Below are 27,412 nucleotides of genomic sequence, written 5' to 3'. Positions count from 1 at the left end.
ATCACAGGGAATCTTCACACCATGAAAACACAGAATTATTACTCATTTGTGAACAATTCATTTCATCTGTCCCATTTAAGTCAGTTCCAGGATAATGAGGGGCAGAGCAAAATGAAAAGAGGGGGTCCAGTTTATCGTAGGAATCACTATCTTTACACAGCCACCTTCAGTTATACTAGAGAACATGCAGAAAAAACATTGTGGACACCGGGAACAATAGACACTACTAAGAGAGGAGCCAAGCCAGGAATCAAGCCCAGCAACCTGGAGATGTGAGGAGGGTGTGCTAACCACTTTGTCAACATGCTATGCAAGAAGAATAAAATAGAAAAGAAAAGGGGTCAAGAACACCATAAGAGTCGTCAAAAATAAGAAAGAGGTTATATAGCATCTATCTCCATCTAAGATGTGGCAATATCAGTCTGTCTCTGAATAAAATCTATAGACATAAACCTATAAATACATTTATTTGTAAAATACAGTCAACAATATGTGCACATTGTAAACATTTCATTATTTAGTCAGTAACACAAAAAGCTACCTGGTAGGTCTTTGTCTAAAACAAATCCACTGCTGTGCATATTCAAGAAAAAAATAAATGATGATGACATGGTTCTTTTTCTGTCTCCAAGGCAGAAGACAGGAGCACTCAATGTCCATGTTGACTTGCTTGTCTCTTCTTCCACTGACATGTTGACCATTGATTTTGCAGCTGGTCCAATTCACACCAAGGAGGTGCTACTTCCTGATAGCTTGTTGAAGAGCTGCAAAATAAAGATCAACAGTGAAGCAGATGGCCCAAGTACTTCCATATAGTGACATGCTTAGCGTTACCCTTACACTTCTGCTGTAGGTCAGCATATATACAAGTGGAGTACCCAGGGGTTATTTAGAGGAAGTGTGTGAAACTACACAGGTGAATATTGAAATACATGAATGCAAATGATAGGCAAACAGTAAGTAATCTCAAACTCAGTCCTGAGGACTACATGTGTTTTTGTTCCAAAGAGTTTCACACTCAGGGAGTTATTTTACCTATAATTTGTCTCCATTAATAGACTGGTCTTTGTTTTTTCTTCTCTTCTTCTGTATTCAGAAAATTCAAGCACTGCAGTGTGATTTTTTTTCATTAGAACATTAGAAAAATCTGGATGAGAGCAGACCATTCAGCCCAACGAAGCTTGCCATTCCTATCCACTTAATTCTTCTAAAATAATAAGTTGAGTTTTGAGGATCCTACTGTCTACCACACTACTTGGTAACTACTATTCCGTGTGTCTGTGGTTCTATGTGTACAAAAACTTCCTCCTTTCTGTGTGAAATTTACCCTTAACAAGTTTCCAACTGTGTCCCCGTGTTCTTGATGAACTCAGTTTAAAATAACAGTCTCGATCCACTGTACTAATTCCCTTCATAATTTAAAACACTTCAATCATGTCACCTCTTAATCTTCTTTTGCTTAAACTGTATAGGCTCAGCTCTTTTAATCTTTCCTCATAATTCATCCCCTGTAACCCTGAAATCAGCCTAGTCGCTCATCTCTGGACTTTGTCTAACGCTGCGATGTCCTTTTTGTAGCCTGGAGACCAAAACTGCACACAGTACTCCAGATGAGGCCTCACCAGTGAGTTATAAAGGTTGAGCAGAACATCCTTGGACTTGTACTCCACACATCAAGGCGCTATATAACCTGACACTCTCTTAGCCTTCTTAATGTCTTCTTTTCATTTATAAGACATTCAGAAATAGTTAAATGTGTGCTATAGCTTTAAATGTTTAACTATTCTCTGTTGTTTTTCTGGTAACACTTTTTTGTGTAGTTTGTTCCCTTTTAATTGTAGAGTTAGGTTTGAGGAGAATGCTCAAAAGGGCAAGCACTGGCTCACTCATCTAAAAATGTTGCAATTAAAATGTCTTTATCCACTAAAATGTATGCCATTTATATAAAAACATAACAAATCTGTAATAAATATATAATAGATGCTAAAAATGTTCACTTGCTCCCTGCTGGTGGTAAGGCAGATTGCAAATAAAGCAGGTAAAAAATACTGCTTTACCAGTTTTGAAAAAGAACTAAAGCAAATGATTTTTCATAAGCATCTAATATAAGTTCTAAAAAATGTTGGGTTAATATTTACTTTAAGATTATGGCCATTTAAGTAGACTTTTAAGATAAGGAAAAGGAATAGGGAAAGGACTTAAAAAACTTTTAAGAGAAGGGAAAGGGGTAGGGGAAGGACATAATAAATGAATCTTAATTGAAAGGTATAGGAAGGATGAGACATTTAGAGGTCTTTCATCTCCTCAAATACTTGTAGAATAGTCTACTTCTATAGACATACTTTATATGTCTCTCTTACATGTATTGTGATCCATAAGAGTGACTAAATTGCTGTCAAAAATTACAATTAGACTGTCCAAAAATGGACTATTATAAAGTGGAGTAGGTATAAAATATCACATATATTGAGAGGTTGTTTGAGTTGGTTTTTTTTTGAGGTAAACTCCATTCCTCACAACCATATTAACAATGAGCAGAGCAGACACAGGGCAGATGACACTGAATGCTGAAAGACTAAGCTACTACTGCATCAGGCCCACTAATTTGCTGATTAGTAAATAATGGATTAAATAACAAGAACATTGGGACAAACAAAGTGAAAATTATGATGGGGATGATGAAAATAAAAAAAGACTAAATTATTTCCATGTTGCATATGTTAATAGATGATCCTTTGTATTACAAATTACTAAATTTAGTTTTTATAATTTCTTAATTGTAATTTCTAATAACTGGTTGCTGCACATCTTGCTATCTGTTAAAAGAGTGCTGTAGTGCTGGACAGGCTATAAACACAACAGAACGAGAAAAAGGATAAATAGCTTTTGGGTTTATGTGCTTCTTTGTATATACAGTATGTCACTTTTACTGTGTGTCTAACTGCTTGTTGTGTATATACTTGTATGCTTACATACCTTCTTATTAAATTAAAAAAAAACATACAGTATATAAGCATAAAATACCACCTTATACCTACATTGATGGATTAAAGGGCAGAAGTCCACATGACCGTCGTCATCAAGATTTTCCATGTGAAGCCTGAATACAATGAGGACTGATTGAGGTCATTTATGTTAGGTAGAATGCCTAGAGGAGGCTGGGTGGTCTCGTGGCCTCAGAACCCCTGCAGATTTTATTGTTTTCTCCAGCCGTCTGGAGTTTTTTTGCTCTCCTCCCTGGCCATCGGACCTTACTTTTATTCTATACTAATTAGTGTTCCCTGTTTCTATTTTCTTATTTATTTTGTCTTTTTTCTCTTTCTTCATCATGTAAAGCTACATCATTTGTATGAAAATTGTGCTATATAAATAAATGTTGTTGTTGTTATTATGCACACTATTTTGAGAAAATGCTCTGTCTTTATTGAGAATTAGTTTCTTTGTTTTTCTGCATCAAGAACATTTACGTTTTCTCTTAAGGTTGTTGTAGACCAAGTAAGATATTGTTGGCCATGTGCTACAAACTGGTGATGATAATTAAATACTAAACAAATATAAAATTTGCTGAGAGATGGAGATGGAGGAAAAGGCACTTATGCTTGCATGCAGAAATGGAGCATAAAACTGAATTCAGTATTAAAGTCCTAAACACATACATCTGCATCAGCTTTAAAATCGTCATTCTGCACACAGCTGGCCAAAACTGGCGTTTCTGATGTGTGTTTATTACTACCTACAAAATAATTTTGTTTCTGCATGTCGCATAGCTTTATGGTGTACGTTGCTTGGAAATACAGTAATCCCTCGCTATATCACGCTTCGACTTTCGCGGCTTCACTCTATCGCGGATTTTAAATGTAAGCATATCTAAATATATATCACAGATTTTTCGCTGGTTCACGGATTTCTACGGACAATGGGTCTTTTAATTTATGGAACATGCTTCCTCAGTTTGTTTGCCCAGTTGATTTCATACAAGGGACGCTATTGGCGGATGGCTTAGAAGCTACCCAATCAGAGCATGTATTATATATTAACTAAAACTCCTCAATGATATACGATATGCTTCCCGCGCGGTGCTTCATTGTTTGCTTTTCTCGGTCTCTCACCCTCTCTGACATTCTCTGCGCCTGACGGAGGGGGTGTGAGCAGAGGGGCTGTTTGCACAGAGTCTGTTTGCCTAGAGGATACGGACGCTCCTCTACAAAATGCCGCTTTATCGCGGTGCTTCTGCATACTTAAAAGCACGTATTGATTTTTTGATTGCTTGCTTTTCTTAGCGAGCGCTCTCTCTCTGACATTCTCTGCTCCTGACGGCGCTCCTTTGAAGAGAAGATATGTTTGCATTCTTTTAATTGTGAGAAAGTACTGTCATCTCTTGTCTTGTCATGGAGCACAGTTTAAACTTTTGACTAAAGGGTGTTATTTCATGTCTAGAGGGCTCTAATAATGTTAACAGTGTGGGAGAGTTTATATGGGCTTAAAATATATAAAAATAACCATACAAACATATGGTTTCTACTTCGCAGATTTACATCTATCACGGGGGGTTCTGGAACGCAACCCCTGCAATCGAGGAGGGATTACTGTACACATGCAAGATTCAAATTTGGGAAGTATAAAGTGTCATCCATGAACCTGGCAGTAATATACAGACCAGTCTCTTAATTACGTAATGAGTGAAATGTAAAATAGTTTGAGAGCCACAGACTGAGTTTGAGAGCCACTGCCTTAGGTTATTCCAGTATGGCACATCAAATAAAAACAATGTTATGTATGCATCCCATAAAGGATTCTCTGCATCAGCTAGTGTAATATGTTTGGCCTTGTGGATGGTCGTCATACTGCTTAAAATACCTTTTAGATTTGTAAAGATGTGACTTTTGTCCCACACATGCGTTTGGGGGACAACTTCAATGATGGCCTGATGGTAATATCACCCCAAGTCAAGGGTTGGCACTGTTGCCTAATGTGTCTCCTACTTTCTCTGTGGCAGGCCTGACAACAGGCAACAGGAAGACATGTAACATCACTTCCGGGTTCCGGTCCCTCAAACCCGCCCCTTTCACTTTAACTTCCTCTTAATTGGTTCCACCACCACCTTGACTTCAATCTACACTGGAAGCCGTGTCTGGAAAGATGTTTTCACTTACAACTAAACTCGTTTTTGTTATTTTCTTTCAGTATACGGCATTTGGCGATGAGTGCCCCGAATCTTTATCACCGTCCTTGTCTTTATTCCTTTACACTTTGATGCTGCATATTCATCGCCGAGGAAATCAACACATCACAAGTAACAGACAAATGATCTCTAATGAAATCACTAACAGAAGAGATAATTATGTTTTGAATGTTAACATGTTTAGTGATATTTAGATATAAGATAAAAATATAGAAATCTTGGGGAAAATAGAGGGAATTACATTACAATTTTGCGGGTTAAGGTTTCATTTTAAATTCTTTGATATTTGGCTACTTTTTGATGACACACGGGTGACATTCCGGTGCTGTTTACCACTTTTTCTCCTCATACCCGCGGTTAATGTTTACTCACGTCTAGGATGTTGTTCAAGTTGAAGCGTGGGAACTTAGCTTTTGCTGTGCACAACTGATTGCCCTGCTTTGGGTTGAAACTTTTATGACTGCTTATGGACGTGAAAAAGCTTTCCCCACAGAACTTAACTAAACCTACAGCTTTAAAAATAATCTACAACCAGACGGACCTCTTATGTTCTCCTGTGTAGGGCATTTTATTGATGCTGAAATATATCTTTTGCTAATCTGTCGTTCACTTTTATGTGTCTTCCCACAATTTGTCATTCTCTTGTTATATCTTATTTTTCCAACTTTTCAGAGAGTTACATTAATGCGTCTCAGCCCATCGAGTGGCGTCTGCAGTTTCTCATCCGTTGTTTATTTGCGTCTGTCTGACTTTGCCCCTGCGCTGTGGCTGCCATATAAAGTATTCCAAACTTTTGCGTTAAATTCTGTATCATCTAAAGCTCGGGTGCAAACCTCCTCCTTATTGAAGCGTTAAGCAAAGTGTCTGAGATCTCCTGCTAGTGTGTGGCTGTTTATCCAATGTCTGAGGATCATTTACAGACATATCTATGATCTCTTAACCTTTTTAATGTGCCTCTGGCATCCATTATGGTTAGTTTAGCTAAGTGCCTATTTATCAAAGCAAACAAAAACATGGGATTGTCTTGTTTTAGCCAAAAAAACCCTAGTGCTCTGTTTGGAAAGCAGTTCCTCTGTTTATTTTATTATAAAGGTAATTATACTGCATATTTTTTTAAATGAAAAAACTCTTTCATGTGGCAGACTCTTCTTGGAAAGTTGGCTGTTTACAAAAAACCACTTGGAAACATTCTCGTGATTTTCTTACCGATGTTAAAAATGGAATATTGCCCAGTGAACCAAGGAATCCAAAAGCCACTGGAAAGAAGGTTCTGTAAGTTGGGGGGAAAAAAAGAAAATCAGATAAGACAGTTGAAATGCTGAAGGGTCAGAAAAGCCGTATGGCTTCAGGTGCAGAATGAACTGACTGCTTTATCTTGTCTCTGGGTAAATGATTAGGCAAATTAGCCCCGTCCTGAAGAAGCAGCCTTAATGAATTAGTTAATGTGAAAAAAAGAACATCTTACAGGCAGTCCATACCACGATAAAGCACTTTGTAAATCCAATAATCTCATGATTAAAGAATAATCAAATATTTGACTTTAGGAAATCATGACTTTTCTCCCCTCGAGTGGCTCAGGAGTTACCAGAAATTTAGATTACAAGGCCCACGTGCCTCTTCCAGTATCAATGCAATATCAGAAGAAGCAAAGGCAAAGTCTCCTTGGTGGACAAAGGTCAAGAAGTTCAGGGGATATTTAAATACTTTCACTTTCTGCAAACTTTATTTTGTTTAATGGATAATTATGCCATAGTTGCCCATCAACATGTTTTCAGAAAGGTTTGCAAAATTATTAAAAAATCAATAAACCAAAATCTGTCATTCATAGAAATATGTAGACCTTTTGGTGTTCCAAATTGTGGTCAAGTGCATCCTATTTACTTTAATTCTCTTTGTGATGTGTCTACAATTTGATTGGAGTCCACCTGTGGCAAACTGAATTTGATTAAGAAAGGCGCCCGCCTGTGTTGGAGTAGAAGGTCCCACAATTCACACTGTACGTCAGGACAAAAACCAAGACAAGAGTTCCAAGGAATTCTGTGGACCTCAGCAATCATATTATGGTGAGGTGTAGATCAGGGCAAGGGGCTAAGCTTTGAGTATTCCCAGCAGCTCAGTGGCCTCAGTGATTGTGAAATTGAAGATCCAAACTCTTCCTAGAGTTGGCTGTTGGGCTAAACTGAGTAACCAGGGAAGAAGGACCTTGGTCAGGGAGGGGACCAAGAACCTAGTGGTCACTCTAACAGAGTTTCACAGGTTCTCTGCTGACATGGGTGAATCTGATGAAAGGACAACCGCCTCAGCAGCATCATTCAGATGTCTATGGTAGAGTTGCTAGACGGAAGCCACTCTTGACTGAAAGGATAATGTAATTTTGTAGTTTCATTTTCAGTAATGGAACTCCATTCTGGTGCACTGTGGGGCATTTAAGCCTTGGATGTCAGGTGACTAAATGAATATCATGTCATACTATCTTCAAAGTAGTATTACCAGCATCCCTTTCCCTTCCCCTTCCCCTGGCTCACTTGAATAGGACCACAAATCCATACGACTCAAGCATCATCCCTGTGACCGGCCATCGCAGTAGCACCATGAGCACTCCCCCAAGGAAAAATGCAGAGCCTTTCAGTTTTGTGCGCTGGAAGAAGAAGTACAGTGTGCGCCGCAAGCCAATGATTACTGCCAGGCCTGAGAGGAAGAGGATCTGGCAAGAGAAAATGAAAGCGACATGAAATATGATGAGACTTAAATTCAGGCAAAGTTTTACTCTGATGTGAAAACTTACATTTCCAAAGGCCAGGAGAACACTGTCGAAATAGAGCAGCACACCAAACAGGATAAAAAAGATGCCAAAAGATGAGATTCCAACACCAACCTCTTAAAAATAAACAGAGAGAATTGACCCATTTTACCTGACCGTCCTGTGATCCTTTATTATTACTGTGGTCCTATGAGATGACAAACCTCAAGGCTCATACATTGGAGCCATTCGGTAAAATCTACTCCCCCTTTCTCAAATGGTGTCTAAAATAAAAGTTTCTATCCCTAATCTATTATGCCAATATGATACTAGAGCCAAAACAAAAACTTTTTAAAAAAAATTCAGGAGCATTTAGGAAATAAATCAAATTGCCCAGACTCTTTTCATTGAAGATTTCATCCCACGCAGATCAAATCTTAAGGCAGGCATTTGAATTTCTGTCAGTACGAATTTCCAATATAAAATTATTACTCAAAAGCCTTTCTGGAGTTAACTAAAGAACAGCACACAGAAAAAAATACAGCCAGAAAAATATGCGTTCATCTTTTGAGCACTATAAAGGATGCTGTAGTCATAAAATGCAATATATTTTAATCAAATTTTAATTAAATGCTGAATATGGTATAATAATTACGCACTCAGCACCAGGCAGAATAGGCAGTACAATCACTATAGCAGATATCACATGCATGTGCAGAACAAGCAGTACAAACACCACAACAGGTGCAGAACGTGGGCCCACTTGGCAATGCTGAGAAAGGTGAAATGACAACTCACAGTTCGACGATGGGATCTACACACAGGATAGAGTAAACAAAACTAACAAAGTTTAATCGTACAAAACACCTTTTATGGTCAGTAGAATGCAATTTAAAATAAAACCATCCAACTATTTTTTAACATGCTATATCTGTTCAGCGTGATTACATTCTCAAGATGAATTGTCACCTATCCTGGCACCACTACATGCCAGGATGAAAGCCCCCCTTGCTGGCATGTCAGTCCATTCCATGACACACACACACACTCACCCCACAGGACACAGTTTGGTATTGCCACTCAGTCTACTGCATGTGGATTAAATCTGAATTCAGGCCAAAGTACCAAGACAAATTCATTGTGGACATGGAGTGAATGTGGCAGTGCCACAAAGGCAGTGACTGGGCCTGGAATTACATACTGTATAGGGCAAATTTTAAAAACAGATGGAATTCAACAGAAAACCTAGGAACCTAAAGGGCCGTCAAGAAAGATGCAGCCAGCTGCCTTTAAAGTTGGGGATTGGCAGGTTATTAATTGGGAAAGGACACAAGCAATCTTCCAGTGCCATAAGTACTCTTCAAATATTTGGCCTATTTTCTAAATGTGTTTTATCATTTTTTCAGATAATGGATTGAACCCTGGTCACTAAATTTGTGAAGCATCAGCTCCAATCACTGCAGCACACTAATATACCATAGGAATATAATAAGAATACATAAAAATGCATTGTAAATTTTCATACTTCATTTATCATACACGCTCATTGCAATTGTGGATTTCAGAAAACTGCAACTTTTGTTGGCAGCAATAGCCTTAGAGCAGGAACCAACCCAGAATGAAGGGTCTGTGGTCACACGCATACTGTCAGTGGCACAAATAAATATACATTACTTTGTGATTATAAAGGGTACCCACCCAAACACCAAGAGAACATGCAAAGTTCTCTTAAATACTGTCTGGGATGGGATGTGGACACAGGATTCTGGAGCATGTAAAACTAAAATCAGTTGTAAATTTTTATCAGTGAGGTTTGAAATGTCACACTTAACAGAGTCAGGGAAGGAAAATGGCAAAAACTCCAGTATGAAGAAATGCCTGCTGCTGTCTACAGTCATGCAGATGGAAAGTTCCACATACCACAGACTACTAGAGCCAAAAAGGTTTTGTCTTTGATGGTCAGTGGTTTTGTAGACTCACTCATGGTTTAGTGCCACCCCACCTGGAGTAGGTTTGTACCAGCAGTCAGTCACCAGTTTCCTAATCAAAATTCCATTCTTATTGCTAACTGAACATGTCATTTAATTATACAACTTGCACAACTCTATGCTTAAAATTCTGAAAAATGCATACTATGTTGTAACCTTTGTGAGAAATACTGCAAATATTTGTTTGTTTGATCAACTGTAGGCTTTGGCCTTGAGGAAGAAACAAAGCAGAAAACTGGACAGATAAGAGCTGAGTGAGATTCCTCAAGAGGAAGGAAGGATTTAAATCATAAATACTTGGGCTACGGAGCTCAGACCATGGAGGACTATGACAGCTTCACCTTTTGTTGCAAGGATCCAATCCAAAACTCTAATTCAGAGGCTCTTTTTTTGCAGAAATCAGATTTCATGACTTCGGTCCACTTCTTTCCTTCATATATTCGATGCCAGACTGTACATACATGACTCTGGATGATGACAATTCTGCTTCCTGGAAACTTTTGTGTACATCTGATTGGATTTTGGCCTACTGATCACAATAATGACCATAAAAGTACTGTTTTATTGCAATCATCTACGTTTGTGATTTCCTCTCATACTGTATATTGCTCAACATTCACATTTAACTTTCACGACTTTGAGGATTCACACAATTTTATTTGTAACCCCTTATCTGATTTCACATTGGCAGTTGCACACATTCCCAGGATTCATGGCTAGATGCAGTAGAGAAAAAATGAGAGACGCGATGTGTGCAAGTTTGGGGAGCAGCTAGTGTGCTACTAGGCAGTTCACTGGCCTTGTTCATCCTACTGTTGTAGAGTAAAGAGCATTCATTGCATGTTTTCATAGTTTTGATTAAAGTATCAACTTTTATGTTGCAATTATGCCTTCAAAGTGTAGTGCAAGTCCTTCAGGCTTGAAGCCCAAGTGGGTAAAGTTAGTAATGTGGCTTAGAGCGAGAACAAAGGTGTTAGATAAACTTCATGCCAGAATGTCGACTGCCGCTGTCAGCCACGAGTTGGGTGTTAACTAATTGACCAGCTGTCTAGAGACTTCAAGGCTACCAATCCCATCATCAATTGCAACCTCTAGAATAAACATCAACTTGACTTTCCTATCCTTCCATTTGCCGAGATATTTAATGATCCTGAGGGGCGCATGAAGCAGACATCACTGATGGATTATGTCAAGCCAGTGCATCCTTTACAATCTCCAGTGCCATCCGCCAGCCATGAAGGATAGAGTGTCAGAGGTGATGTCAGTCTCAGCATCTTCTGAGAGCAGCAACTAAAGGTTTATTTATTTAATTAAATTGAGATGTTATCACAAAAGGTCACAGAATTCCAGTAAATGACTAGCAAGACAAAATGGCTTTTGCATGTTACTAAATGCTGCGGTGGGTTGGCACACCCTGCCCAGGATTGGTTCCTGCCTTGTGCCCTGTGTTGGCTGGGATTGGCTCCAGCAGACCCCCGTGACCCTGTGTTCGGATTCAGCGGGTTGGAAAATGGATGGATGGATGTTACCAATTGTATTGTACTGCATTTAATGAGTTATTTCATGGTTAATGTATTATGAAAAATGCATTTTATTAAAATAGTGTTTTGTTAAAAAACAGTTTCTGAGCAATCTCTATAGAAAGGTTACAATTTTTAGTGGTCGCACACTCTGAAAAGTAAAGGTGCCACATTGGTTTTTCAGAGCCATGCCATAGGGGAACCATTTTTGGTTCCCAAATGAACCATCGACATTAAGTTTCCAGAAAAAAAACATTTATTTGTTTAGATCTGTAACAGATAACATAATGAACAGATGATAACAGATATGTTAAATACCATTGGACTCCTGACTTTAAAAGGACTGTCACTGCATACAATAACACAGGCTAAGTTCAGGTTTTCTTCATCTGTAAGCATCCTTCTTGGTAGCCTACCATACATTAAAGATTTCACCTTTTTTTCACACATTGGAAAGTTTTTCAAAGCACAAAGAACTGACTTTATATACAAAGAACCCTTCCTAGAATGAACCACACAACCCAGTAAAGAACCATAAAATGCCTTTAAAGATCCAGTATTTTAACACTACAATCCCTAAAGCCTACAAAAAAAAAACTTGGGCAACCTTAAATCCCTTCACACCTCTCCATCGACATCTTTTGTTTTCTAATTGTGTCGATCAGCACAAACTGCAAGCAGCCTGATGGATTCTGGATATATTTCAACTCAGGTAAAAAGTTCTCCCAGCTCAAGCCAAGGGTCCTAATCTGCTTGTGAGGTGCATGGAGTTGAGTAGGGTAAATAATACAGTATATCGTTATTTGGAATACATGCATTTTATGTGTGTTCTGTGTCTACAAAGATCTGGGTAAGTGTAGGATGACAGAAAACGCGAGGTAAGAAATACTGAACACATACCTAAAGCAGAAACCTTTTCCATGTTATACTAATAATGATGTGATGTGTATAATATGTGAAGACTTTAGTCCAAATATCAAATAAACACGTGCACTTTTATTCAAGAATATAACCAAAGAAAAAAAAAAGCATTTGATTTACATACCTAAAGCAGAAACTTTTTCCTTGTTATACTAATAATGATGTGAAGTGTATAATGTGTGAAGACTTTAGTCCTAATATCAAATAAACATGTGCGCTTTTACTCAAGAATATAACCAAAGAAAAAAAAAAGCATTTGATTTACATATTGCTGGTAATGAGTTAAAAACCCAAGCTCAAATTTCAACCATCAGGGAATTTATACATGTTCTTGAATGGTGTAGAAGTAAGAATTGCTGCCTTATAACCCAAAGGTCCCAGATTTGAGACCGGGCACTCTGCATTTTTAGGAGTGAGCTATTATTATTACTATAATATAATAAAAACATACATTTGATTTGAGTCAGTAACATCTGCTGTAAATTTTGGCTACTTGTAAAAGTTAGCGCTTGTTTTTTTATCATTCAGTTTCATTCTCTCAGTGACGTTCACGTGGTACAATGAACTTGCTTCTCCCTCTGAGTTGATGGCATTTATCTCCATTCTTTTCACAGGAGCAGCAATGACCACAGTGGGTGCTCTGGCTGATACCTGCACAGAACTAATTGTTGTACCAGCAATCAAAGATACGTCCCGTGACCGCTATCAGACTGGACAAAGGCAGGACCGTAGCAACAGCTTGAGCTGGGAGAACTTTTTGCCAGAGTTGAGCTCCGTCAAGGCGTGAGATGGGACAGCAGGCTGCTTGCTGCTTGTTCTGATCGACACATTTACAAAACAAAAGATGTCGAAGGGATTTAAGGTGGGCCGGGATTACAAATTTTTTCATAGGCTTCAGGGATTCTAGTGTTAAGAGTGTATAAAATAGTTCATGATTTCAACAAGACTCTTGCTGAATATGTTCACTAACACAGGTCGAGTCCAGGTTTTCTTAATCTGTTAGTGTCCTGCAGCCCACCATCCATTAAAGATTGTAGTCTTCCATCCATCCATTATCCAACCCCGCTATATCCTAACTACAGGGTCACGGGCGTCTGCTGGAGCCAATCCCAGCCAACACTACGTGTAAGGCAGGACAAAAACCCTGGGCAGGGGCGCCAGGCCACCGCAGAAGATTTTTGTCTTTTTCTACATATTAGAAAGTTATTTAAAGCACAAAGAACTAACTTCACATGCAAATAACTCATTCCAGAATGAAATGGTGCTTGGTCAAGCAATGGAGCTACAAGGAACCAGATAACATAGTAAAGAACCATAAAGTGCCATTAAAGAAGCGCAATTTTTAAGAATACAGGAACCTATCCGATTGTTTCCCCATAGGGTAAATGTGTTAATAATCATGTATTCAGCTTTTGTGTCATTTTCTAGGAACTCCCACAAAAGCTGAGGATTGACTGTATTCTTATAAAACAGAACAATTACTACTGGATCATCTGTGGATCTACAAGCAGTGACACTACCGCCAGGAATGCAAGTCGGGTGTCATAAGTTTTGTTGTTTCATTTGCAAATATGACAGCCATGCTGATGAGTCTCATGATATTAAAAAGAACTGGCCACTCCATACGGATTTGTATCCAGGGCCCAACAAAGATATTTTTGCCTTCTCTTAAGATAAAATTTGGACTGATAAAAAATGTAGTGAAAGCAGACAGACAGATGTTTCCATGTATAACTGATGCCAAGATTAAGGAAGGCATTTTTGTTGATCCACAAACCAAACGAGTCATCAATGACAAGTGGTTTGAAGATCTGCTAGTGGAGCTGGAAGAAATTACATGGAAGACAGCTGGTTGACAACATGCTCTAAGCATACAAAACCATGAAGTGCAACATGTGGCTGCAGATTAGTTAAATTAAGCACGTGTGGTGGCCCTTGCCTGGCTGGGACACCCCTATAATGAAAGGTCCAGGGGACAGAGCATATCCAGACCATTACCTCCCCCGGAGCGCTAGAAGGCAGCCCCCCAGGGGTGCTGAAGTGCCACGGAGCATGGAAACTCAACCCAGCTGGGGACTGTGGCACTTTTGGGTGTCTTATAAAATGAGCCAGTGGCCACTACTCTGAGAGCCAGAGTCGTGAGGAACTTGAAGGAGGAGTGGAAGTGGAAGAAAGCAAGAGAAAGAAGAGAGAGAGAGTGAGAGGAAAGGACTGTGAACCGTGCACTTTGGTGCTCTGTACTATGCTGTGCTCTGGGGTGCAAAGAAAAGCTGGATAGAAGGACAGTAGCACTTCCGGGTCAAGGACTATTTAAAGGACTGTTGGAAACTGAGCCGGAGTTTGGAGGTAGAGTGACAGAGCTGCTGAGATGAGAGGAGGATTTATTGTATTATTATTATTATTATTATTGTTTATTTATTGGTTTATGATGGTGATTGCGGTGCACTGTGGCACAATTGAGAAAAGAAGAAATTAAAATTATTTCTGGTACTTTTACCTGATATCTGGACATATGTCTGTGGGGTTTAGAGGAACTACAGGGCCCTCTAGTGTCACAACATGTGCAGTTAAACATGCATAACTGAGACCAATACCTTCTTTACCACATGAAACTGGAAGTGTAGTAAACATATTCACCTCCTCCTTTAGAGGAACAACGTCCAGTATATGACTGAGTCTCAAGGATGATGATAGAGTCGTAATGCCTGGTAGCTAAGGCATTAGATTTCAAACCACAACATTGTGAGTTCAATGTGAGCCTCCAACTCATAATGTATCCGTGAGTAAGCAGCTTAACCAATTATAAATATGAATGATTTTTTTTTAAAGACCTGCCAAATATACCGTAATCTGAAGGGGAGGAAAATGTAACAGTGTTCAACGCAAAGGCCGATTGTGAGAGGTCAGCCTTTTTGTGCCGGGTGTGGTGACCTGGGTGGTGGCTGCGCACTGTGACCAGCAGTCTTTGCACATTGGGTGGTGTCTAGCCAGAAGTGTCTCGTACAGCGACAGGCTGTCTTTGCATGCTGGGTGGCAGCTTAAACTCAGTTCTGAGTAAACTGTGGCTGGAAACTTGAGGGCTGCCAGGAATATTGGTGGCGGATATTATTGTCACTCTAAATTTAATTGTTTCCTCTATTCAAAACAATGCCAAAATAAAAAATACAATCTTCATACAAAACATTTGAGTGGTTAGCAAGAAACTACAAAGCAAATGTGAAAAAGAATTTAAGTAACCCTCAAGAAGGTTGTTCTTACAGTTAATTCTATGCCTAGATGATAACAAAAGAACAGTTAGTTTGATATCCAGGAAGAGAGGAGATCATTTAAAAGGCAGAGAGATAGAAAGTGACAGTTTGAGGGAGTAAGTGTTCAGTCAGCGAAATGGCAGATAAACTTTTGAGCAAAAACAAGAAATCCAAAACAAACGAAAAAAAGATATAAATCAAAATGAAACCAAAGTCCATTACATGAGATAATAATCGTGGTCAAGTGAACAAGATGGTCAAAACCAAAAGTACTTGGTATTTGCAAATCAGTTAACACTAGAATTACCAGAGCCTACGAAAAAACTCGTAATTCCGTCCCACCTTAAATCGCTTCTTAAAATCGTTCACAGCTCTCCACCAGCGTCTTTTGTCATCTAAATGTGCTGATAAAAAAGCTGCAAGCAGCCGGCTATTCCATCCCCCCACCGACTTAGAACGTGCACAAACTTCTCCCAGCTCATGCCTTGATTGATTATCTGGGAGTGAAGTGGAGTTTTAGAGTGGAAATAATAGATCATTATTTGGAATACACGCATTTCACGTGTGTTCCGTTTCTACAGTAATCCGTGTAAACACATTTTTAAAACAGAAACGTTTTTCATATTGTAGTAGTAAATGACAAAATGTAAGCATAAACTATATAATGTATGAAGCCTGAAGTCCAAATATCAAACACTTCCACAAAAGGTACACATATAATAGAACAAGTATGCTTTTATTCAAAAATATAACTGCAGAAAAAAGCCACCTTAGCATGCCATATTGACACATACTTACTACAGCTACCACGGTAGCATAATGGTATCAGCCACTGACTAGTATCCAAAAGGTCATGAGTTCGATCCCACATGGTTCAGTTTTGAGAAGTAAACTGCTCTTATTCTTACTATTTTAGAATAAAACACGCATTTGATTTCAGTGTGTAACAGCCAGTAATTTATGATACTTGTAAAGGTTAGTTTTTTTTATTCACTTTTCATTCTCAGTCTCAGTCGTGTTCAGGATCCTTCTCTACCCCCCCATCTGAGAATGCTGTTTTCACATAAAGATGCGCTGTAGCTCTGCAGCGTACTTGTGACTGCATTCTCGTACCAATGCTTGTGAACTGAAGTGCCTGCGTGCACTTTTCGTGGCATTACACGTCTATTTTTTTGAGCATGCCCGTGTCGCTCAAACACAGGAACATATGTTGGTGTACAAGAATAAAAAACAAGTGCACTTTTATTCTAGACTATAAGTGAAGAAAAAATAAAGCAAGTTACAGTAGGCGGTTGATACGACAGCTTGCGTGGTGCAATGCTAAGAACTGCTGATTTCGATCCGTGCTATATAAAATCATCACATTCAAATATTAACAATTTCCACACACCCTTCCTACATTCACGACATGTGTACTTGTTGCAGTGTACACATCTCTCTGTGCTATGGTTCCTATTACACTGAATGAGCACCTGACATTGTACTTTCTTCCCTATATAAATAACATTCGAGTATAGCGCGTCTCCAAATAAATCACATTTGAGTTATAGCGCATCTTTATGTGAAAACAGCATTGTCAGATTGGGGGGGTTGGATCGTGAACGCGACTGAGAGAATGGAACTGAATAAAAAAAGACTGAAATCAAATGTATGTTTTATTCTAAAATAGTTAAGTACATGCAATATTATTTGAAAGCGAACAGCGTCAGATCGGGTTTGAATACACGCTGCGACGCTGAACTCCCTGTCTATCTACATAGTAATAACAGTAATTTTATTATTATATAGGAGCTTCCCTGTCTGCCTATCATATAGTGCCTTTCCTTCCTACCTATCTATATATCTATCCCCTTAGCTGTTTTTATATATCTATTATACAGTGCCTTCCCTGTTTATTTATATATCTAGTGCCTTCTCTGCCTGTTTGTCTGTCTGATTGCATATAGCGCTGAACTTACTGCTCTGTACTATTCTGTCCTCTGCATGTCCTGGAGTACAAAAGAAACAGCACCATACAGCAACATGTGCGAACTGGCAAGATCGGGGAAAAAACACGCGGTCACTGATTACAAACCGCAAGATGAATGAAAGAGACAATATATGTAAAAACATCATCACACTAATGCAATATTATTTGAAAACAAACAGCGTCAGATCGGGTTTGAATACACGCTGACTCTGTTACAGAAGGCGTCAGCTTATTCAGTGCAGCAGTTTCAACGCACAGTACATGCAATATGATTTGAAAACGAACAGCGTCAGATCGGGCGTATATTCAAACCCGATCTGACGCTGTTCATTTTCAAATAATATTACATGTACATAACTATTTTAGAATAAAACATACATTTGATTTCAGTCTTTTTTTTATTCAGTTCCATTCTCTCAGTCTCATTCTCTTCACGATCCCCCCCACCATATCTGACAATGCTGTTTTCACATAAAGATGCGCTATAACTCAAATGTGATTTATTTGGAGACGGCTATACTCGAATGTTATTTATATAGGGAAGAAAGTACAATGTCAGGTGCTCATTGAGTGTAGGAACCATAGCACAGAGAGATGTGTACACTGCAACAAGTACACATGTCGTGAATGTAGGAAGGGTGTGTGGAAATTGTTAATATTTGAATGTGATGATTTTATATAGCACGGATCGGAAATCAGCAGTTCTTAGCCTTGCACCACGCAAGCTGTCGTATCAACCGCCTACTGTAACTTGCTTTATTTTTTCTTCACTTATAGTCTAGAATAAAAGTGCACTTGTTTTTTATTCTTGTACACCAACATATGTTCCTGTGTTTGAGCGACACGGGCATGCTCAAAAAAATAGACGTGTAATGCCACGAAAAGTGCACCCAGGCACTTCAGTTCGCAAGTATTGGTACGAGAATGCAGTCACAAGTACGCTGCAGAGCTACAGCGCATCTTTATGTGAAAACAGCATTCTCAGATGGGGGGTAGGGAAGGATCCTGAACACGACTGAGACTGAGAATGAAAAGTGAATAAAAAAAAAAAACTAACCATTACAAGTATCATAAGTTACTGGCTGTTGCACACTGAAATCAAATGCGTGTTTTTATTCTAAAATAGTAAGAATAAGAGCAGTTTACTTCTCAAAATTGAACCATGTTGGATCGAACTCATGACGTTTTGGATACTAGTCAGTGGCCGATACCATTATGCCACCGTGGTAACTGTAGTAAGTATGTGTCAATATGGCATGCTAAGGTGGCTTTTTTCTGCAGTTATATTTTTGAATAAAAGCATATTTGTTCTATTATATGTGTACCTTTTGTGGAAGTGTTTGATATTTGGACTTCAGGCTTCATACATTATATAGTTTATGCTTACATTTTGTCATTTACTACTACAATATGAAAAACGTTTCTGTTTTAAAAAATGTGTTTACACAGATTACTGTAGAAACGGAACGCGTGTATTCCAAATAATGATCTATTCTTTCCACTCTAAAACTCCATTTCACTCCCAGATAATCAATCAAGGCATGAGCTGGGAGAAGTTTGTGCACGTTCTAAATCGGTGGAGGGATGGAATAGCCGGGTGCTTGCAGCTTTTCTTTTATCAGCACATTTAGATGACAAAAGACGCTGGTGGAGAGCTGTGAACGATTTTAAGAAGCGATTTAAGGTGGGACGGAATTACGAGTTTTTTCGTAGGCTCTGGTAATTCTAGTGTTAAGGATTCACACTCATATCATTTTATCCTGTTGTGTCAATTACACCCAGATCCCAACCTCAGAGGCCACATCCGTGGCAACAATGGAAGCAGATCTAACAATGGAAATAAACACTGGTGGCGTTAGAGGGCCTAAAATCATATCAAATCTTGACAATATGGGATCAAGGGATGAAACATAGTCAGAACGATTTGATACTAGAATTACTATAAACGAAAATACTAACCTAAATAGCAGTCATGCATTCATAACAAAAACGATCAAAAGCTTGGCACACTAAATCACACACAATTGCACTATAGGTTTGGTCTGAATCCATAATCTTGGACAACAAGGAAGCCCATGATGCTGACCTTTAAACTGTTGTAGTGTTGATCAGACAGGCATTTTAGGATATCCATATATGGCAATACAATAGCAAAGAAATTAGTAGGAATGAAAAAATCAAAAAAGAGATCTCCTTAATAACCATCTGGCTTCTCCTAAACAACAATGAGATCAGAAAGAAATGAAATTGAGACTTTTTTTTTCTCTTTTGCTCTGATTTTTCTTCAGAGATAAAACACCTTGGTAATTTCCTAATGGTCTCCTCTTGAGTTTCTGCAGGGATCACAGCAAAGTCACACAATGGGAACAGATGTTCCAAGTAGTGTCTTGATGTTTTTTGCAATTTGAAAGTATTTGCAATGTATGCTCATTAGTATATGGTGAAATGTATGAACAGTTGTTTCTGGTAAGAAAACATGATTGCTATGATTACAAAACTATGGTCCTTTCTTCTGAATAATACTATTAACTCCTCTAGTTTATATTACTGTGCTCCAATCACATCATAGTCATGCTGGAAGAAAAAGATAGAGAGTGTGGCAAAGTGGTTAAGACTTTAGACTTCAAATCCTGATGTTGTGGATTCAAATCCCACTTCTGACACCACTGTGTGACCATTAGCAAGCTACTTCATCTGACTGTGCTCCAATTGGAAAAGAAAAGGAACCAATCATATCTCAATTGTTCTAAGTCACCATGGCTAATGCCAATAATAAGTTAAAAATATGATGTCAGCCTAGTCGCTCATCTTGGGACTTTTTCTAGCACTGTTATGTCCTTTTTGAAGCCTGGAGACCTAAACTGCACACAATACTCCAGGTGAGGTCTACCCAGCATGTTATAAAGTTTGCGAATAAATAAAACTTGAGCATAAAAAATGTAAGAGTTGTCATCCTATGAGGCATAAAGTGTTGAAAATTACCAAATGTGTCTGAGCTCTTAAAGTGTGTTGTCTGCAGTTAAACTGTTATGGGAATAAGTGAAAGTTACAGATATGAAGAAACCTGGACAGAGAGCTCCAAGTCTGCTGTTTTGGAGGCATTCAGCATCAGCCTAACAGTCAGGTGGGTTCACTTAAAGCAATAAATAATTTGAAAAGCAAATGAAAAAGGCTGAACAAGTACTAGTTTTTTTATGTCAGCGCTCATTATAAAATACTACATGCACACTTCATTGCTAACTTAGTGAGAATAAAAAAGTATCTGCAAGAAGGATTTTAACAAGAGAATTAAAAAATTACAATTTTAAAGATAACAGACTTCTGTCTGTCACAAAGCTTATTTTTAATTATTTTTTGAATGTTATTTACTTTGTGTGTTTTGTAGTCATGGCTGAGAAAAAATTTGAATCTCATGTTTAAATGGCAAATGGAGATCAAGTAAAAAAACACTTGGTATTAAAGACAGGGCTCGTAAAAAATGAATGATCTTCAATTCAAAACCTCAACCCTATGTGAATTTTGCTTCCTGTTCATGCCCAGCACTGTAAGACTGTACGTGGCAAGGCCCTGAGGCAGGATGAGATCTGCCTAGAAATGCTGAAGGCTCTCGAAATTGTTGGGCTGTCATGGCTGACACTGCTTTTCAGTGTTGCGTGGAAGTCGAAAGCAGTGCACCTGGAGTGGCAGAGTGTATTTTTTAAAAAGGAGGACTAGATGTTGTGTTCAAACTCTCGGGAAAGCTTATGTCAGGGCACTGGTGAGGAGACTCCATGCAGTTGTGGAAGTGTGGATTCCTTCCTGAATGATGAGCTCAACAGAAGCATAGTGGTGGAGAGCATAGTTATGCGGTCTCCATACTGATCTGAGTGGTGTAGAAGGATTCGAGGCAGAAGGTGAAGCTCTTGATTTACTAGACAATCCATGTCTTTATGCTCACCTGTGTTCATAAGCTTTGAGTAATGAGTGAGAATAACAACCACAGATACAAGGGGCCAAAATGAGTTTTCTCCACACGGTGGCTGCAGTGGCGTAGCTGGGGGGGGCACAGCATCCAGGGGGCGCCAAATTGATAGTATGAAATTTTAGAATGAAATGTTTTCCATTCTTAAATGCACTAAAAAGTAAATAAAAAACATTTGCATACTCAGTCCATCACTCTATCAGTATGAGGATATCTTTTTCCTCTGTTTTTTGTCTCTTTCTGATTTCGAAGCACATATTAGTTCTATATACCCAACAGACAATAATTTATCTCCTCCAGTACTCTAACATGGTTGACTCCCACCCAGAAACATTTGTCATGTTATTAAACAGGTCGCGTGACTGACATGAGGCATTAGTGTATCATTGTCTAAGTTGTTGCAAACACCATTTCTGTGTGCCAAGTGATTTGTGTTTATGCGTTTGATAGAAAATTGATTGGGCTGTGGTAAAGTATTCTAGGAGATGACTGCAAAAGTCTAGACGTTTCCACATCATATTTTCGTACGAATAAATTGTAAGTAATGCAATTTTTAAAAATATATAATTATTTTGCTATAATTTGTTATATACTTTCTTTAAAATCATTTTTAAATGCGGAAAACAAATTTTTTCTTACAAAAACTAATGATTTAGATTTTAAAGAACATGAGGCGGCGTTATCATTTTCGGAGACTTATATGAAATTTTTTTCTTAAAATGCTATTATTTTAAATACATTTTTTAAAATTTTCTTTCCCTTCCCCATTGCATTTCGGCAAACAGGAGGAAGTGCAAAATCTTCAGTTGTCCCCGGGAGCTGAATACCCTAGCTACGCCTCTGGGCGGCTGAGCTCTCCCTTAAAGAGGCTCGGAGTACAGCTGCTGACTCTCCTCATCGAGAGGAGCCAGTTGAAGTGGACACCTCCCAGATACCACAATGTGGAGAGTTTATCTGGTAGAAAGAGACCCAGGGGAAGATCCAGGGCTTTCTGGGAGGACTCCTTGTGATCCTACAGTATGAGATAGCAATTATGACCAACTCATTTTGCATATTGTGAGCATACGACTGGACAGTTGACATGTAGATAATGTTTGAGGCAAGTAGCTTGAGATACTTTTTTTGTGGAGGCTTTTCAATACTTTTTCTGTGGACTAGCATTGGTCACCATAAAGTGATTCATCAAAAACTCTTTCCTTATCTCTATTCTCCATCAAAACAAAAGTTTCAATTTTTTTTTGGTCACCACTACAAAACTCACAGGGTAAATAGCATAAAATAATATAATTTTTGGTTGGAAAATATAATTTTCCTATACAAGAATAATGTCTTAGAGTTTAAAAGTGTCCACTTTTAATTAAAAAGCTGGAAAATTCAAAATCAATGCTCTTTTAGCTCCATAGGTTGTGATAGGATACATAGTTTTCTCATACAGATTTGCAAAAATTTGTATTAAAATTAGTGTTGCATGAGGTTTTACAATCATAAAACTCATTAAAAAAGAGTTTTGGGCGTTTTTTAGAGAAAACAAGAAATATTGCTTTCTAAAGGTGCATCCCACTTCCGGATCTTCATATTTTGTGCTGCTACTGTGGGTAACTCAGGTAAGCTGCAGCACACCAGTGAAGTCAATGATATTTTATGTCTCACCTTCACTTTGCAATGGAAGATTGGAGTGTGAAGACACACAAACATGCACATTGCTATGTTTTCTTAGCAGAAAAGCTTACTACAAAAGAACTCACTTCTGGCATTTTCTACCAGTCCCCTTTGCTCTTTGTTGATTCTAACTGGTGAGACTGAGGACTGTGAAAGGGTGTTCAGTCTCAGACATGTCTTTAGGGCTGCGACTACCGACACTGTCAGCATAATCGGCATCGAACCACTAGATGGCCACAACTCAACTCACACAGCTTAAAAAAATATCTTCTGTACACAGGAAATTAGTCCAGTGATTTTTTTTTTTATTGGAGAACTTTATTCAGATAGTAAATGATGGGCAGACACCAGTGATATTTCAGTTCTGATATTAATTGTAGTTTTAGTTTTCATTTTATTTTATAAAACTACATTTTATTTTTATTTCGTTCTAGTTTTCAGTGGAGTCAACAATTTTTATTTAGTTCTGAGTTTAAAATTTTAGTTTTTATTTTATTTAGTTCTGGCCTTTTTACATAATATTAGTACAATTTTAGTTTTTGTTTTCTGTTGCAAGACCACAAATGCCGGCCTACACATATTTCAGTGCAATTATGTTTCAGTCAACAAAATACTCTCACAGTTCATAATGCTGTTAAACACAGCTTGACTATCAATGATCAAACAGATTAAATGGCCTAATGAGTATAGTCAGCAGGATCAAATGTTTCAACCCAAGAAACCAGTCTGTGCAAGCACGTTGCTGTTAAGCTTCAAACAAGTACGCAAATCGAGAGATCTATTCATGTTGCAATGATGTCTGTAGCACAGATAGCCACACAGTGAAAATATTTGCTCGATAAGCGCATGTGATGGAGGAGCCCAAACAAGGTCCTCAGCCACTGGTGCCAACAAACTGTATGTTGACGATTTCTGTCAGTCTTGGTGCCAGAGAAGAGCTGGACTTCCAATAAGTACTGATCCAGCTGGTCCTGCACTGAAACTCCGAGACTCTTTCTTTTCTTCTCACACACTGCATTTGCTTTTATTATCATCTGAGGTGTAATTAAAGTATTTGCACACGTTACTTTCTCGCTTTCTACCCGCAAACATCTGTGCAAAACTCCCGATGAACCAAATGTGCTCAACAAACAAACAATGGTCCTTTACGGAAGTTGCGCCACGTGACTATAGTAAGCCAAGTTAAAAGATCACCGCATAGTGAACAGAGCAACATAACTGAATGCTCAGGGCAACCTACAAACAACCCCTCTGCATGACTGAACTGGACTGAACGAAAATGCTTTTGCTGTTCTTTTCATTTTTACTCAATTTTTGGTCTTGTTTTAGTTTGTTCACATATCACTAATTTTTATTTAGTTTTAGTTTCTCTGTTTGCCTTAATTTCAGGTCTCGTGTAAAACGAAAAACAATAATTTTAGTTCTAGTTCTCGTTTTCGTTATGAAAATATCGCTGGCAGACATGTGGAATTAACACAGACACTTATTTATATATAAACACTTCTGTTCCTGTGTCATGGCATGGATTTATCCAAACTTCATTGAAACACTTCATGAAACATTTTTACTACTCAGTGAATGTGGTGATGGGGTCAAAAATTTGCTATCGAGCTAAGTTCAGGTTCTGTCTTTATGATATTCAAAACATCGAGAAAGTTTGATTTTAACAAGATGTCTTTATGTGTGTCTGTCGAAACCTATGTACAGAGATAACGTCAGAAAAACTGGATCTTTTCTAAAGACTGTGTTTGTCTGGTTGCCCCAGACCTATCGATTTTGATCGAGTACTTTTTTAATATCCTTCAAAAATGGTTTCACTTATGTGCAACAGCAGCTGCCATAGAAATTGTCTAATTTAAGTGGGATTTTTTCAGTCTGCTTGATTTTCCATTGCAAAATTTTCCCCCAAATAATTTCTGAGCTCATAATTTATTTAAATATACATGAACGCACACATGGAGGCACAGGAAAGTGCCCACAAAAACAAACATACTCACACATTTAAAGGTATTTGTACGTGAAAAAGGCCAACACCTTGATTTCCCTACTAGAGAATGTGCTAGAGGATGAAGAGAAAGAAATGAACAGAAACACACACATCCCACCACGTATCTGCAAAGGTGGACGTTCACAGAAGCATTAAGCCACCCCTGGACCAGTCTGTCCATCTATTCAGCTTGTTTACTTCATTTGACCCAAGATGTTTAATTTAAATTAAATATTATTGAAGATGTTCTTCTGATTCACTTTCCAGTTCATTTTACTCTACATTTATCTGTGTAAATTGGGCGGCACAGTAGCGCAGTGGGTAGCGCTGCTGCCTTGCAGTTCACTTCCCGGGTCTTCCCTGCATGGAGTATGCATGTTCTCTCCGTGTCTGCGTGGGTTTCCTCTGGGTGCTCTGGTTTCCTCCCACAGTCCAAAGACATGCATTAGGTGGATTGGCGATTCTAAATTGTCCCTATTGTGTGCTCGGTGTGTGTGTGCGCTCCCTGCGGTGGGCGTGGAGTAGTTAGGATATAGCAGGTTGGATAATGGATGGATGGAAGTTAAGATTGTCACACATGCATGTTGGAGGATCTCTTCACAGGCTCAGTCGAGGTATATGATAACCTGCCAGTGTGAGAGGGGGCGCTGTTGCTAACAATCTCTTCTCCTTGTCTCCCTACAGCCCAGTAAGGGCACTTAGCTCCACCCATTCCAGTTTGTTCGATATAAGAAGCCAGAAGTTGGTGTCTTTTGTACTCAGAGCGACCTGGCAGACAGAGCTCTAGTAATCGATCTTATTTTCTGTGGCAAAGAGCCGAATACTTTTCTTGTTTTGCCTAAGTGGCTGTTTATAGTGATTTTTTTTTACTGTTTGACTGCTTTAATTAAACGAGATGCCCGGGTTGGTGTTCCAAGTTTTCATTCTATCCATGACCTATCATGCCTGCACCCAGCCACAAGGTATTTAACTGCATGTTACAGTACAGTACAATCAATTGTATTATATTGTAAAATCTTTTGATGAGGGATTCCCTGCAGTATTACTTTAAATAAACTTTACATAAAAGCACTGTATGGAACACACCACACTGATTTTTTTTTGTGAGGAGAAACTTAATTTCATCCATCCATCCATTTTCTAACCCGCTGAAACTGAATACAGGGTCACGGGGGTCTGCTGGAGCCAATCCCAGCCAACACAGGGCACAAGGCAGGAACCAATCCAGGGCAGGGTGCCAACCCACCACAGGACACACACAAACACACCCACACATCAAGCACACACTAGGGCCAATTTAGAAACACCAATCCACCTAACCTGCATGTCTTTGGATTGTGGGAGGAAACCCACGCAGACACGGGGAGAACATGCAAACTCCACGCAGGGAGGACCCGGGTCTCCTAACTGCGAGGCAGCAGCGCTACCACTGCACCACCGTGCCGCCTAGAAACTTAATTTAGTTTTACATAATCTTGTTTGTTCATGTCTTATATGTTATCTTCCTTTTTATTCCATCTTGTAAAGCACTTTCAGCAACATGGTTTGTATGAAAATGTGCTACATAAATAAATGCTGTTGTTATTGTTTCACTGCTCACTATCTGTAGGCTGTGGTGGTGTTCAGCTCTGAGAGGAGGGTGTAGCAACCTCTGGAACGTGAGCTGGCATCCCAGAGTTGGAGAGGTGAGCTGCTGACTGTGATCAAGTGCTGGCTTTGTCACAATCAACCAACTTCATCCTCTGTTTCATATTAAATTAACAATCATTTCTGAAAGTGCAGAAGAGAGAATGAAGAAACTGTCTGATAAAATGATTAATTCTGTTAAGACAGCCAACTACCGTAACTGTTTAGAATTTAATCTGCAAGACTCAACCTGAGACCATACTACCTTAAAAGGTGAAATTTTAGTCTTCAAATGAGCTCTTTGAATTCTCAGTATTAGAAGTGATGGCCTGCAGACTTAAGGAACCCCTTTTTACTATTGGCTACCATATTTTCAACATGACATTTATCCTGTGGGAGGAAGTTCAAGTATTCCAGTTCACAACAGCAGGCCTTCTCTTTCAAAATCTAAAAATCAAAGCAACTGCAGATGTTCCGGCCAACAATAGAAAATTATAAAAAGACTTACTTTGAAATTCTGTGATCGTAATCATTCTTTTTTTACTCCCAGAATGTCAAGAAACAAACACAATGTCTCCTCCAGTGAATCTCAGCTCTTGCACTCTGTCCTG

At 38.7% G+C, this 27,412-nt stretch overlaps 1 protein-coding gene across 1 annotated transcript; it reads right to left on the bottom strand.

Moving 5' to 3' along the window:
• Positions 1-450: 450 nt before the first annotated feature.
• Positions 451-27,412, bottom strand: golt1a (golgi transport 1A). The gene is made up of 5 exons (XM_039749195.1): positions 27,310-27,412; positions 7,968-8,059; positions 7,708-7,886; positions 6,389-6,452; positions 451-764 (listed from the first exon to the last, which is right to left on the bottom strand). Exons 1-5 carry the CDS (start codon positions 27,332-27,334, stop codon positions 723-725), a joined length of 402 nt encoding a protein of 133 aa, XP_039605129.1. The 5' UTR covers positions 27,335-27,412; the 3' UTR covers positions 451-722.

This window comes from Polypterus senegalus, chromosome 3 (genome assembly GCF_016835505.1).
Source record: "Polypterus senegalus isolate Bchr_013 chromosome 3, ASM1683550v1, whole genome shotgun sequence".
NCBI classification, from domain to species: domain Eukaryota; kingdom Metazoa; phylum Chordata; class Cladistia; order Polypteriformes; family Polypteridae; genus Polypterus; species Polypterus senegalus.
Note: the sequence above shows the minus strand (reverse complement) of the source record. Positions and strands in the feature narration are given on the sequence as shown.